The 15248-nt window shown below is 34.1% G+C and overlaps 1 protein-coding gene and 1 long non-coding RNA gene across 3 annotated transcripts in view; both read left to right on the top strand.

Annotated features, from left to right (window-relative positions):
• Positions 1 to 15248, top strand: part of LOC141492990 (uncharacterized) — a 50825-nt gene that overhangs the window by 19850 nt on the left and 15727 nt on the right. The window lies entirely within an intron of this gene.
• On the top strand, positions 12686 to 13349 carry LOC141493820 (large ribosomal subunit protein eL29-like). The gene is given in 2 exon segments (XM_074195138.1): positions 12686 to 12955; positions 12957 to 13349. Coding segments are annotated over 2 exon segments (462 nt in total). The 5' UTR covers positions 12686 to 12886.

The raw sequence follows: 15248 nt of genomic DNA on the forward strand, positions 1-15248 counted from the left end.
CCTCCAATCTAAATCTTCGGCCAAAATAAACTTCTAGCCATTCTATAAAATACATGTGATACGATGTTGATATTTTTTCAATATTTTATTTTTCCCAATTACATGTAAAAATACTTAAATTCTGAGTTCCAAATTCTTCTCCTCCCTTTTCCTTAACCTGAGAAAGTAAGCAATTTGCTATAGATTATATGTGTGTAATAATGCAAGGCATATTTCTATATGAATCATATTGTGAAAGAAAAACAGACAAAAATGGTGAAAAAATAAAGTGGAAAAATGCTTCAATCTGCATTCAGACTCCATGAAGTTCTTTCCCTGGAGGTGGATAACATTTTTCATCATGAGTTTTGAAATTGTCTTGGATCATTGTACTACTGAGAATACCTAAGTCATTCACAGTTGATCATCATATGATATCACTGTTACTGGACACAGTGTTCTCCTGGTTCTGTTCATTTTGTATCAGTTTGTTGGAAGTCTTTCCATGTGTTTCTGAAATGATCCTTCTCATCATTTCTTTTTTTTTGGCAAGGCAATGGGGTTAAGTGACTTGCCCAAGGCCACACAGCTAGGCAATTATTAAGTGTCTGAGGTCAGCTTTGAACTCAGGTACTCCTGACTCCAGGGCTAGTGCTCTATTTGCTGCACCACCTAGCTGCCCCTTTCTCATCATTTCTTAAACCACAATAGTATTCCATTAAAATCATGTACCATTCTCCAATTGAACTATGCCTCTATTTCCAGTTCTAGAATATCATACAAAGAGCTGCTATAAATATTTTTGTGCAAATAGCTTCTTCCCCTCCCCTTTTTTAATCTCTTTGGAATATAGACCTAGTAGTGTTATTGCTGGATCAAGTGGTAAGTACAGTTTTATATCTATGCCAGAAATTTCTTAAGATTGAACTAATCCTCAAAGAGTTACATTAGAAGGTAGAACACCCATGTTATGTAAACAGATGTGTATATTGCAAGGTAAGGTATGATGGAAGCAAAGGTGAGATCCTGAAAAAATGCTTTAGAAAAATCTGAGTGAAAAGAAAATATTTTCAGCTGGTGATATCAAGAATTCAAAGAAGAAATGACACTTGAATGGAAACTTAGAGAAAGCAGATTCTGGAAAAGGCAAAGATGAGAGGGGAATTCATTCCAGGAATGGTGCCTGTACTTTATGGATACTTGGAGGCAAAAGAAGTGTAATACCAACTGAATGATTAGAAGCCCAATTTTGCTTAGATTATGTGAAGAAGCAATAAGTAATAAAGATATAAAGACAAATAAGAGCCATATTGTGAACTGTCTTAGATGTCAAGCTAAAGACTCTGCATTTTATTTTAGGAATAGGGAGTCACTGAAGGTTTTGGTGAGAGAAACATGTGCAACATGTGCAAATCTATGATTTGGGATATTACTTTGGCAGCTGTATAAAGACTAAATTAGAGTCAGAATCAGAGACCAGTAAGGAAACTATTAACAATAATGTAAATGAAAGATGTTGAGGGGTTTAAAATCAAGGATAGCATCATGAAAAAGAGAAAAACATGTAAAGAATTTATAGGTCTTAGCAATTAGTTAATTATGGGAAATGAAGAAAAGGGAATAATCAAAGATGATTCCAGTGTTTTCCATCTTAGTAGGTGGGAAGTTCATCAACAGAAGGAATATATTTAAGGGTGAGGGAAATTAATATATTAAATCTAAGTTGACTAAAAGTCATTCACATGGAGATATTTAGCAGATAACTCCTACAGGACTGGAGTTCAGACAGCACTGGAGTTCAGAGGAGGGAGAAAAGGCTGACTATATAGATTTGGGTAAATAAAAGTAAATAATTAACATCAGAGTAATGAACTTATCAAGAAAGAGAAAAGTAAAAATTAAAAAGTGCTGGAGACAGGCATAAGAGACACCTATATTTATGGATAGAAGGATGATAAATAAGCAAGGGAGAAAGATAAAAACAATAAGGGAGGTACCACAGAAGTCTAGAAAGGAAAAGAGCACACAGAAAGAATGGGCGGGGGGGCAGTATCAACAATACAAAATGCTTCAGGAAGTTCAAAGAGGATAAAGACAGAGAAGAGGGAATGGACTTTGGCAATCCAAGTTTGACTTGGACAGATTATTAACCTGAATATCTAACGAAATAGTCACAGAGTGCTAAGAAAGTGAACTTCGGTGTATTTGGTTCAGAGTTGTAAACTTTAAAAAGTTGAAAAAGCCACTGTGGGGAATGCGGAAGCACATCAGAGATATGATCACATAGCAATAAGAATCCAGTGTGTTTGTGCCTCCATTCCATCCTCAAACTTTTTTTACTATGAGTGGAATGACCTCACCCTCTGCCTGATTAAATTTTATTATTTACATTCAAATACCATCTCCTTTATGAAGCTTTCCTTGTTCCTCCAATCAGAAGGAACCTCCTACGTCATGTAGTACCTCATGTTTACTTCTCTAAGATATTCTATTTTGTATATGAGTCATCTCCTTTACTAGACTATTAGTTTCTTGAAAGTAAGGGCTATATCTCATTTACCTTTATTTCTTCCCTTGAAAAGTCCCTTGAATATAACAAGGGTTTAATAAAAATGTGCTGAATCAATGGTTAAATATTGAATGGAGGCTCCTTTGTCACTTTTCCTTTAACATCCTGCCCTTGTAAGTACTTCTACTGCCAACCTCTCTTCTTAGTCTCAGTTCTCTCTCTAGGGGAGCCAACAAAAAGTTGTAGTTTTCCTAGTGACCATTTATTCATTAAAATTGGTCTTAATCCAAATTTTATTTAGAATCAGGGAACTGCCCACAACTAAAAGTAATGGCCTTTAGGCACAAGCCACCAGTGTGAAGAAGTGCTTTCCATTTCTGATGGAAATTCTTTATTTGTCTTATGCAAAAATGTTCTAACACATTATCAGTCAACCAACTTCTGGAGTAGAACAGGCTATACAAAATCATTTAACTTTCATCTTTATCCCTTCACATTTTATTTTCTTGGAAGTTGTATTTTTGCTTTTAATAGTGAAACTTCTTGAGGATAAAATGAGCTACAAATTATAAAATATGTGGCTGTTTAAATTCAGTATTTATTGATATATACTATGACATAGTATATCATTAGGATGATGGAAAACCTAGGCTTGAATCCTGCTCCTAACACTTTATAATTGTATGATCATAGACATTTAGAGATTTTTCATCTGTAAAATTGGAATAAGAAAACCCATTCTACCTATCTGGTAGGGTTATTAAAAGACTTTAATGACATGCTATATGTAAAGTATTTTAAGCACCATGTGAAAGTTATATCTCTCAATAATGTGTGAAGAATTTTGGAAATTAATAAATAGTCTAAATCCTATTTCTCTGGAAAAATACAATTTCTTTTCAATGCAAGGAAAATTTCAAGAAACTATTTCCCCCCTTTGTTTAAAAAAGCACATTTTTGGATGCCTCTAGTCTATCATTTATACCCTAATTTATCTCTTATTTCTTAAATTATCTCTCATTTCTTGAAATAGATCAACTGACCTCAGAGAACCTCACCAGGATTAGGATAAAAAAAAAAAGATTGTGATGCCTCCAGAAAGAGTTCAGTCTAACTGACTGTGGCAACAGTAATAGAAGTGCTGTAGATAAAGAGCCAAGGCTGTATTTCAGCCAAGAAAAAGATCCCTCAGCATAGTAATTTTAGCCTGTTCCACTAAAAGGAGGTACTAGCTGTGGGTCACATCAAATAATTTCCCACACAGAAGCTGGAGGCTTTTCTTTATTCCTTCCTCCTCCAGTTATTAGTACTCTCTCCCTCTTAAATTACTTTGCTTTTATTTCTTTGTATTCATATTATGTCCCCTAGTAAAATATAAGATCCCGAAAAGGCAAAAAACTTTTTATTTTTTTTAGCTTTGTACACCCAATTCCTATTCTAGTGCCTTATATATAGTAGGTACTTAATACATGGTTACTAAATTACATTGAAAAAAGATTATAGATTTGGGTTCAGAAAATAATTTAGAGTCCATAAAATCCAAATTCCTTATTTTATGCATGAGGAAACTGAGGCATCAAGAGGTTAGATGACTTTGCCATGGTCACACCTGTAAAAAGTATCTGAAATAGGATATGAACCCAAAGTCTTTCTGACTCCAAGTCCAGTACACCATGCTGCTCTCAAGGAAATGGGGAGAGATCAGATGAAAGAAAGGATAGTACTCTGATGAGAAGGGACAGGAAAGAAATTCTTACCAATTCTCAACGTAGATAGAAATTTATTGAGCATGTCTTGTTTTCCAAGCCTATGCTAGGTGCTAGGATTACAAATATAAGCAAGTAAAACAATCTCAAGAATCTTATATTCAAGTGGAATTAAATCATCCATAAAGAGGTAATGAAAAGTAGAAGTTGTATGATATCCCTGAATAAGATTTAGCATTATCTCAAAAGAATTTTGTTATTTTTTCTATCTTATAAATAATTTTTATATTAATTTTAGTAGTAATTTCTAATTGATTCATCTTAATTGGTTCCATCTATCCATGAACAATTGTTCAGGTATTTAGAGCATTATAAATTTGGGATTAGGGAAAAGTTAAAGTAAGCTTATACCCAGTTTTCCAGAGAACCCAGTTTTGTTTCAAAGATGCTTTTAAAGTTAAATTTTCAAAAACAAGATGCCACAGCTACCTAGTATCTAAAATATATTCAGTCACACTCCAATATATCAAAATGTAAGATTTTGCAAGAATTCACAATGACTAGGATATCCAGCATGAGCAAGCAGAAAAGAGAGGGTTTATTAGTTAAGGCCTAGGCATACTCCAGCTGATGGCAATTCAGATTTATGGCTGCTCAGTCATAATTTTTATAGCATGCAAGAAAGACCTAAATTCTGAAATATTATTCATATTCAGGGAACACCAAACACTCTTGCACTTTGAGACAATGGAAAGAGAATTGGTTTTAGAGTCAAAAAACCCATAGTCAAATCCAACACATGATATTTTCTGTGTATTTGACTTTTAGACAACCTTTTTCATTAGTTTTCTCATCTGTAAAATGAAAGAGTTGTACTAAATGGCCTCTGGAGGCTGGTTCCATGTATAGATATGACTTTATCTGTGCATCAAAGATCACACATAAAAAGAGAAGTTCCAAATTCTGAGTCAGAAAAGTCAAGGTCTAGAAGACAAGGGATTAGGAACTGAATTTTTTTTAAAGATAAAAACAATTCCTTGTTAATGTTATCCTTTCAAATATCCCCTCATTTCATTCAGAAATGCTTTATAAGAACCCAGTTATAAATTTTACTACTTAAGAGCCTTTACTTCCTCTTTTGAATTTTTTAAAGAGCTTGTTTATTCAAATATTTCAGAGGTTAAAGCTCTGGAAATTTTTTATCTCAGACACTGTGTCTCCAACACTTCATAGTAGCTGAGACAGGGACTTAGATTTCATCTCTGCTTGCAGTCAATTTGCATGATGTCATGAAAAAGACTTCAAAATATGAGATGTCATGATATTGTTCGGTAGCAAGATGCCAATTTTCTCTTTATCATCAAAGAACAGATGTAGTAAGCAATCACAGTTACATCAAGATTATAGGACATATATAACCATTCTGAGAAGAAGCTAATTCTAATACATTTCTAAATCTATAAATAACTCTAAAATATGCTTATGTATGCTATGTTTTTCATTGCATGAGCTAGCATGAAAACATATCTCTTCATCTTGAATGGCTGAAAGATTTCTAAAAAAAAATTAAGAAATCAATTATATCATTTTAGAAGCTGCACGCTGATTCCAGTGACTTGAGAAAAAAGCAAATGATGGATTTTGAAGTGCTTGTACCCATTGTTTACAAACTTAACTCTTTGCCATTTTCCTTCCAAGTAAAATAAATGTACAAAAAGCTGAAAGTGTACACAAAAGATATACATCTATAACTAAATCTCTAGGTCAATCTATGTTTTCACACATTTTTATAAAGAAGCTAAAACATCTAATAAAAATAATCTCATAGAAAATGATCTGTCAAAGCCAAATACAAACACAGTTAAGAGAATGTGATGTGTCACATAGAATCAAGTCATGACCCCAACAGCCTCTTCTTTAGGGGAATGCACTTGTAACAATTAAAGCACACCCTATCTTATCAAGTACACTAGGCAAAGAAAATATTTAGAGATGTTGAGAGGTAGTGATTAAAATGAATCTGTTGTTCCAAAGGACCACAAAACTTAACTACATTATTTTCAGTTATTAAGAAATTCTTGAGGATAGTTCATTCATAAAAGGGCTTGAATTTATGCCAAAGAACTTGAGAAGCTTTGCACTAGAAAGAGAAAGAGGCCATCTAACCCAACACCATTTTAAATCATGAATATCTTCAACAACATACCTGACAAGCAATCACTGAGACTCCTCCTTGAGACATTCAGTGACAACTCATTTTATTGTAAGCCCATTCAGTTTTCAGAAAACTCATTCATTGTTCAATTTCCTTATACCAAAAAATCTTCCTATTTTTTGTATGTTTTTTAAAACTTCTTTTTATTATGGACTTGATAAATTTCAATGATGAGGAAAATTTAATATAGAAACAAAAAAAAGGTTTGTATATATGAAATCATGACCTTTTATTGCATTGTTTGTTTTCAACTGTTTCCTTGTCAGTATTCCTTTCTGAACTTCCTTCTTATATCTTCTGAGTATTTTTTAAAGTTTTACTATTTCTCTCCTTCTTATTTCTTTTTATGACATTGTCACTCCCCACCTACTCTGACATCCAAACTCTCACAACCACCAAAATGAAAGCCCTCCTCTTTAATAAATAAGTTTAATCAAGTAAAATAAATCCATGCATTGGCATGTCTGAAAATATTTGTATTATTATGAACCAGGATTAGTAAACCTCCTTATGACTGGTCTCCTTAATTCCAATCTCCATTCTCACCCCCAGGCCACCTTTTTGCATCATAATGAAAGAATATATTTCATGGATCACCATGGCCAAGTAATTCATCACCTAGAGGTCAACCTGATGGTGATCAGCCTCTTTGAACTGAGAAAGACTATCCTCCAGACAAAAGATACAATCCCATCACCAGAACTATACTTAAAGTTCATAAAATCATAGATTTGGAACTGAAGGGATCTTGGAGTCATTAAATCTAATTGCCTCATTTTTAGACAAGAAAATTGAGACTTGGAGAGAATAAATGACTTGCCTAAAGTCACATAGCTTGTAAATATCTGGGTGCTTCCTGACTGCAAGTTTAGTACTCTATCTACTACTCCATGATCTTTGTCTATTAAAATTTTTCAGAGCTTGTCATAGTCTACAAGAACCCAAGATCAACTTCCATGCCATGCAGAGAAGCCAACAGAATAATCTTCCTTAAATTCTAATTTTATCATTTAGTAAAGAATCTTAATGCTAGCACTTGGCTTCTTTAAGTTTGGAAGGGGCACTGGGGAGGGCAGTGGGTCTGTCTACTGAATAGTCTAAACAGAGCCACAAGAATTAATCTGCAATTCTGCACCTAAAATCAATGTTATTTATACAATGTTATTTACAGCTAAAATGCAATAATAGTCAAATAATGATGTCAAATAAAAATATTAATACACAAAAAAGAGAACCTTAAAATACGACTTTATATTTAAAGAACAAAATACAAACATTAGTTGTTTTACTTCGATCTTTAAATAGAATGTATAGAGGCTATCTTTCATTTCAGTTTCATACTTTCTCTGCCAACATATGAATGAAATTTCACAAGAAATAGAAAGATATAGCAGTATGTTTTCCTCCCTATCCAAGGATTTACTCAGTTTAAGAAATTATTCCCATGAACCCTGCTACTGAGGTAATATCAGCTCCCTTCTTTTAGGAGTTCTTGTCTTTCTTTCATGCACTTTGACAGAAAGTAATATTAAAAATAGCCAACATTTACATAGCACTTTGAGGTTTGCAAAGCACTTTATAATATACTCTAGTTTTGTCCTCACACCAAAAGTGATAGTAAGGTATTATTCTTATTATTCCCATTTTGTTGTTGTTCTGTCATTTCAATCATGTTCAACTCTGTGATCACATATGGGATTTTCTTGGCAAAGACACTAGAATGTCTTGTCATTTCCTTCTCCAACTCATTTTACAGATGAGAAAACTGAGACAAACAGGATTAAGTGACTAATCCAGGGTCACAAAGCTAGTAAAGTGTCTGAGACTAGATTTGAACTCAAGTCTTTCTCTCTTTATAATCCACCTAGTCTTAGAGAGGAGAATGGAAATTTTGTCTTTGTAAATGCCTATGATTGTCTTCCTCTACTTTAAAAAAGATTTCCTTACACCAAGTATTTCCTCCTATCAGATATTTGAAAATAATGCACAAAATATAACTTTACTCAATCATCAATTATCCTCAACAGGATTGTCTTTTCCTTTTGAATTTAAACACCGATTGGATTTATAATTCACCAGACCAGAACATCACTTTTTAAAAATATATTTTGTTAATACCTTTTGCTGCTTTAACATATTCATTTTGGGAAATAATCTTTCCTCCTTCCTACCCCAAAATGGTACTACCCTATGTAAAAATTCATTCCCACCATTAAAGAGGTGAAGTACATTGCATTATCTGTTCTCTTGGATTATTGGTTTTTTTTAATTATACAGAGTTAGGCTCTTTTTAATGATCTTCAGAATGTGATTTTTAAAAAAAATTGTGTAAATTGAGCATTACCAGCTTTAAAAACTGAAACATGAAGATTTTACTCCTTTTCTATCCTTTGCCCCAAGAATGTTTAATGGCAGCACATCAACCCTCCTTTGTTTCTTAACCTTTATTATTTCTTTTTTCCCCCCATCTCCCTTTTCTTAACTAGCACCCACTTCCTCTGAAACTTGAACAATTTCCTTTTGGAGTCCCAAATACTTTCTTCCTTTCTCATGAATCTAAGAGATGAAATGACCAATATGGAAATTTGTATAACACAATTGTACCTAATAATTTATATTAGAAATGGAGGGGGGAGGGAGTAAACTTTACAAAAATGAATGTTGAAAATAATCTTTATGTAAAATTGGAAAAAATAAATAAGTAAATATTAAAAAAAGAAATGAACTCACAAAAGAAAAAAAGGAGATGAAATGTAGTACTGTCAAATTAAAATGACTTTCAAAATTTAGTTCTATTACCTATTACTCATGTGATCATGTATAGTCCACTTAATTTCAGAAGTAAGGCCATAGGTATCTTAATATCTAATATATTTAAATATATTATCATGTTGAGATCTTAATATTAAGCCACTTAATATGTGTTAAAACATTGGGAATCAGTTTCCTCATATAAAAAATGATGGGGCTAGATGAGATGGATGTTTTGCCTTATTCTATATCTTTCTCAATAAATTATGGAACTCTACACTTGGAAACCTAAAGAAAAGACAAATAGAAATGCCTTTCATTTTTCTGATTCCATTTCTCTGACTTTGATTCCACAATTATATGTAAACAGAGCAGAGTAGTCAAGGTTTTATTCTAGATAGGAAGATTTGGAGGGCACCAAAACTACCTCCCCAGGCATGCTTCTTCCTTTTTTAGTACCTATATTCCAGGCCAAGGCTGACTCAGATCAATCAAGTGGTTCAAAGGTGGAATTGGGAAAAATGATACTACCATAGACCATCTAATTTTTAGTAAAAAGAGATTTACTTAACAATGATATGAAAGATATTCAGCAAGTATATATCAGTGGCTCAGTTTAGTCAAATCTGCTCCTTACCTGTGTATTTCCATAATGGTATATATTTAAACTGAACAAGTGCTGACACCCCCTTATTCATTGGGCTACTCTAATCACAAAGAAAAACTATGTAAACAATTTGAAGCTTAGTCTCCTTCAATTAAATTTCAAATATGTTATAATTGCCTTTTAGGGAAAAATTAGTCAGTCTAGAATAGTAGATATTGCTCCTACCCTACTCCATCGTAACAACTATAGAGATCACTTTATTCCAGGACAGTCGTCCTCCTTTTCAGTAGCTTAGATATTTTGTGGTATCTCAGGACACACTTCTTCCCCCCAAAAAAGAGGCCACACCACAAGTAAACTCTTCCATATCACCACAATTTCACCAAAAATTCTAGTCCTAGTTCTGTTTGGAGCTAGGTAATGAAGTAGCTAAAGTGGAACTAATATCTAATAACTAAGCAACAGATAATTCATCAGTTCCTTCTTTCCTTCACTCCACATAACTCTCTCCTTTTAGTGGAGAAACAGACAAGGGAGAAAAGCAAGAAGGAGAAAAAAACTCAGACCATTAAAACAGGAAAAGAACTCAAAAGATTATTTACAATAAACTTTTGCTACACAGATAAGTAAACTGAAACATATTGATAGTTTTAGAGTTGAATTGGTTCTCCTATTTTTTTTAAAGTGGTTATTGGAATCAGATACTAGTGAAGTTCCTAAGGAATCAAGATTCTGATGGACAAATGAAAAATCCTACACCGTTTTTGTTTTGTATGTAAGCATATTTTAGAATTTCTTGTGTGTATTTTATGATCAGTGTCCAAAAACAATGTGATAGTAATAAATGATGTTGTGTCATGATTATGTTAGAATATGATTATGTTCTGAACTCAGAGTCCTACAATTCCATCATATATTTTCTGCTTATATGTTTGCTTTTTTTCTCTGACTTCCTCTCCCTAAAATCAAACATCCCAGAATTTTTTTCTCTGAAATGGCTTATAGTAGGATTTTCTCATCAAGCTGTTATAAATTTTCACTGTAGTCAATTACTGCATATTTAGTAAATGATATTTTCCTTGATAAAAATTACTCTTTTTGATATTCAAAATAATGACTACATGAATTTCCTTTTTCTACATTAATTATATCTGAATTTTCACCTGGTTAATCACACTCTGATTTTAACTTAACAATGTGAAAAGAATGAACAAATCCTTGAATTTTTCATACCATTTCCTTTTTAAAATTCATTTTGGATAAAAACCAACAAACAAATCTTTACATTAATACTTTGATGAATCTGAATTCTTTGGAGATATGAATAATCACTCTGAAGATATAAATAGCCAGTGCATCCCTGTGTCTATCATTCATTCAAGCTCTTACCTATTATGTCCCAGAAATCTTCCACAGAAAATCCATCAAACATAGTGGGAGCTTCTAAATCCCATGACATTCAATAATATCAGTGGCACACTGGGATGTCTATTGGTTAACCCTTTGATCTTACTACATTTCCAGTCCATCTCCATTTCCAATCATGTATTTTATTGATATTTGTTGTACAGCTTTCCTAGTCATTGCCCTTTGACTGACCCTCAATTTTAATGCTTATAAAGATGATTGTTTTCCATGACTCATAGTCATATATCATTAATGGAACTATATTGTTTTACAGAGATCATGTGAGTTTTCCCAAAAGAGAAGTTGCTTCATAGTCCATACTATGCAATCATATCCCTTTGTCTTTCATCTTTTTCTCCTTACAATTCAAGATCTATCCTCCTGTGAGAATTGTAGTCTTATCCTCTTGGAAAGAAGCTGACCTTGAAGCCTTGATTTCAAACTCTTACATATTAGACACATACTAGTTGAGTGAATTAAAAAAGGTCACTCAACTCTTGGTGTCCCTCTAAATTACATATTAGTCAAGGTTAAAGGGTGGAGAGCATCCTATCTCTGGAATCAGAAGATATAGATGGGTGCAAATCTTATCTTTTACTGTTACCACTGATTTTGGACAAGTCATTTACCCCCTGTGTCTCAGTTACTTTATCTTAACAAAGGTGAGAGTTAAATTAGATTCTTGTAAAGTCCTTTCCAACTCAACATCTATACTCCCATGATCCTATGTGAGCTATCACAGAAGCTTTATTCAAATGCTAAATGGAGAATAGTGGTAACTCCGGGTTCTAAAAAGCTATATTAGCAATAGGCAAACTGAGGCAGATCCTCCCAACCTGGAACCCAGCAAGTGACTATTAAGTGTTTGTTATCTAAAGGCAAGCCTAGCTAGAGATATTAGATGATCTGGTAATGGGGGTAGGTGCATCTCTACAACTCAAGAATATCTACTAAAGCAGAAACTAGCTTTCATTTACTTCCTTGGAATAAGTATGTTCAAGAAGGAAATCTGGAGTTTTTAACAAATATTATACATCTTAAGGACTATACATTTTAGGTTGGACCAGACTCATCCATACATAGATTTAGAGATAGATACACATACATATACATATACATTCATACATATGGACTTCTATGTATGTGTATATGAACACATGTACATATATATAATCTTTACACATATCTATATGCATAGATATATGTGTATACATTATCTGTATATATATATATATATATATATATAATTTACATTTACCTTAGTTCCAGTATCATTGTTCAACTTAAACCCCTAAATGAATTTTTGCCAATTAACTTGCATTCACAGAAAAGACATAGGATATTATCTCAAAAAAGTCATGTATGATATCAATATTGGGAGGAATTCATTCACAATGCTGTTTTTTTTTTAATTACACATAAGAAGTAGCTGAGGTTGGCAATAGTAGAAGCTAGGCATTGGTATCCTTTTTTATCAAAAAGTCTATCAAGGACACTGCCCTGCACTTCTTCCTCCTTCCTCCCTTTCACGCTTTTGGCCTCTTCCAGTCGGTGGAGTGCCTGCTAGCGTCGGCTGCGGTGTAAAGATGGCCAAGTCTAAGAATCATACCACCCATAATCAATCATGAAAGTGTCACAGAAATGGCATCAAGAAACCTAGGTCACAGAGATACAAGTCTCTGAAAGGGGTTGATCCCAAGTTTCTGAGAAACATGCGCTTTGCCAAGAAACACAACAAGAAAGGGTTGAAGAAGATTCAGGCCAACAACGCCAAAGCCATCCAAGGCCTGAGCAGAGGCTGTCAAGGCCCTGAGCACCAAGGCCTCCAAGGCCAAACTCCTCAGGTCCAAGATCCCCAAGGAGAGTGCCCGGGGTGCTGGTCACAAGATGGCCACCAAGCGTCCAGGCCCTAGGATCGGCATCACACATCCAAGCCCCAGGATCACTAAGCCTGACTCCAAGGTTGCCAGAACCACTGATGCCAAGGCTGCCAAGGCCGCCAAGCCCACTGACCCCAAGGCTGCCAAGCCTACCAACAAGGCCAGTAAGTCTGATCCCAAGGCCGCCAAGTCTGTCACCAAGGTCACCAAGTCTGATGCTAAGGTTGCTAAGCCTGCTGAGTTCAAACCCAAAGATGCTGGAGGTAAAACGGCCAGTCCCAAACCTTCAAAATAGATGCATTAGGACCTAAGGACTTGTTTAAATCCTAAACCACCATTCCCCCCCCCCCAGAGAGGTGATGATTATTCACTATTTTGTACAAATAAAGGAAATGGTGAGTCATAAGAAAAAAAAGTCTATCAAGGAAAAAATTCTCTAAGAAAACTTGTGAACAGACTTTCCACAACAGTCAATGTGTTTTTTTTTAATGAGTGAATTCTTACTTTCATCACTCTACTAGAATAGCTCTTTCATTAATGATCTCCTTAATTAAACACAATTGCCTCTTCGGACACATTGAATCATTTGACATAATGTACTATTCCTTGCTTGTTATTGTCTTTCCTTGATTCCCTTTGATGCTATATCATTAAAGAGCTTTTACATTGTAACCCATTCTTAATCTGTTGTTCTTTACACTCCTAACTTCAAACATATGAACTCATATTTGTCCTAGGTATTCTTTTGTCTTCTAATGAATCTAATTAACATATTTGTATAAATGACTGCTGATCTATGCCTCTAATTCCAGTCTCTCCCCTGAACTCCAGGGTGTTAATAGTCTAAAAATTTGCTGGATCACTCCACCTAGAAGTGCCACTAGCCCATTATACTCAATATACTTCAAATTAAAATTTTAGTCTCCCCTGCAAATTCATTCTTCCTCCTCATTTTTCAAGTTCTGCTAACATCTGCATCATCATCATCATCATCATCATCCTAGCTGCCCAAATGTATAACCTCAATCATCTTTGCCTCTTCTCTCTCCCTCATTAAGTAAAGCAAATTTGTTATAAAATGCTTATTTTATCTTCACATCTCATTCATCTGTCACCTCCTTTCTGGGTTTCAGTTTCATCATCTATAAATTAGGGATGATAATGGTAAAATGGATTAACATGTTTAAAATACTTTTCAAGTTTTAAAACTTATATATGTTGGTGTTATATGTTTAGTATGTGTTATTATCTTTGAAACTTCCAGATCTCTCCTGACTCTATGAGCCAGTTCTTCCTTAACATCCCCCGCACCCCAGAGGTTGACTAGAATTGAGAAAAAAGTCTTATTCTTCCTACATACTCTTAGCTATAGGGTAGGTGACTATCCTTGAGTGGATGAGAAACTCAGGAACTTGAGGTCCAAGGACTGTCTCACTTTTGTCTTCAAATCCCCCAGTGCTGTATTTGGCATATAGTAGATAAAAAATGGATATTTTTGACTGATTGATTTATTAAATGATCATCTATTCTGGCCCAAGAGCCCTAATAAACCATGGGCCAGTGGCAAAGTAATGTTATCTAAATCAGTCATATTATTTATTGTTTTTGCTACTATTTAAATGTGTCCATTTTTTTCCACCACCCTAATTTTTTCATTAAATCTGGACCTATGCATCTTCTATTGCCAAAAACATGCTCTAAAAAGCACCTGGAAAGCTGAAATAGCTCATATTCCCTTGAAGAAAATTACTGTGATCTTTCTCTGGTCAGAGCAGTGAGACATGTTGTGAGACCAATGAAAACATTTAAACCCTTGTTTTTGAAGTGCTTACCATCTGGAAAGCTTACCTGTGTAGCTGCTTCTTTTGCTCAGAGTGCAAAGAAAATGTTCTAGATAATGGCACATGCTACACATCCAAGTATTTTTCCTAATGTGCAGAGAAGAAAGAAAGAACTATTTTTGCAAGGTTGATATCATTTATCACTTGATGGTACTGGAGACATCTGTCGATTGCTATTTATAGGTAAGACTCTTCTTTAGAATTCTTCCTTCTAGTGACTCATTATGGTCTGGAGCTAACTACATATTATTGAGGCAGACCACCAGAATCTGGTAGGATCCATTAAGATGGAAAATACTTTTAAAGGGACCTGATAAAAGAGTAACCTTCTTTTAGCCGAGTGCCATCTCAAA

The sequence above is a fragment of the Macrotis lagotis genome, chromosome 7 (genome assembly GCF_037893015.1).
Source record: "Macrotis lagotis isolate mMagLag1 chromosome 7, bilby.v1.9.chrom.fasta, whole genome shotgun sequence".
Lineage (NCBI taxonomy): Eukaryota > Metazoa > Chordata > Mammalia > Peramelemorphia > Peramelidae > Macrotis > Macrotis lagotis.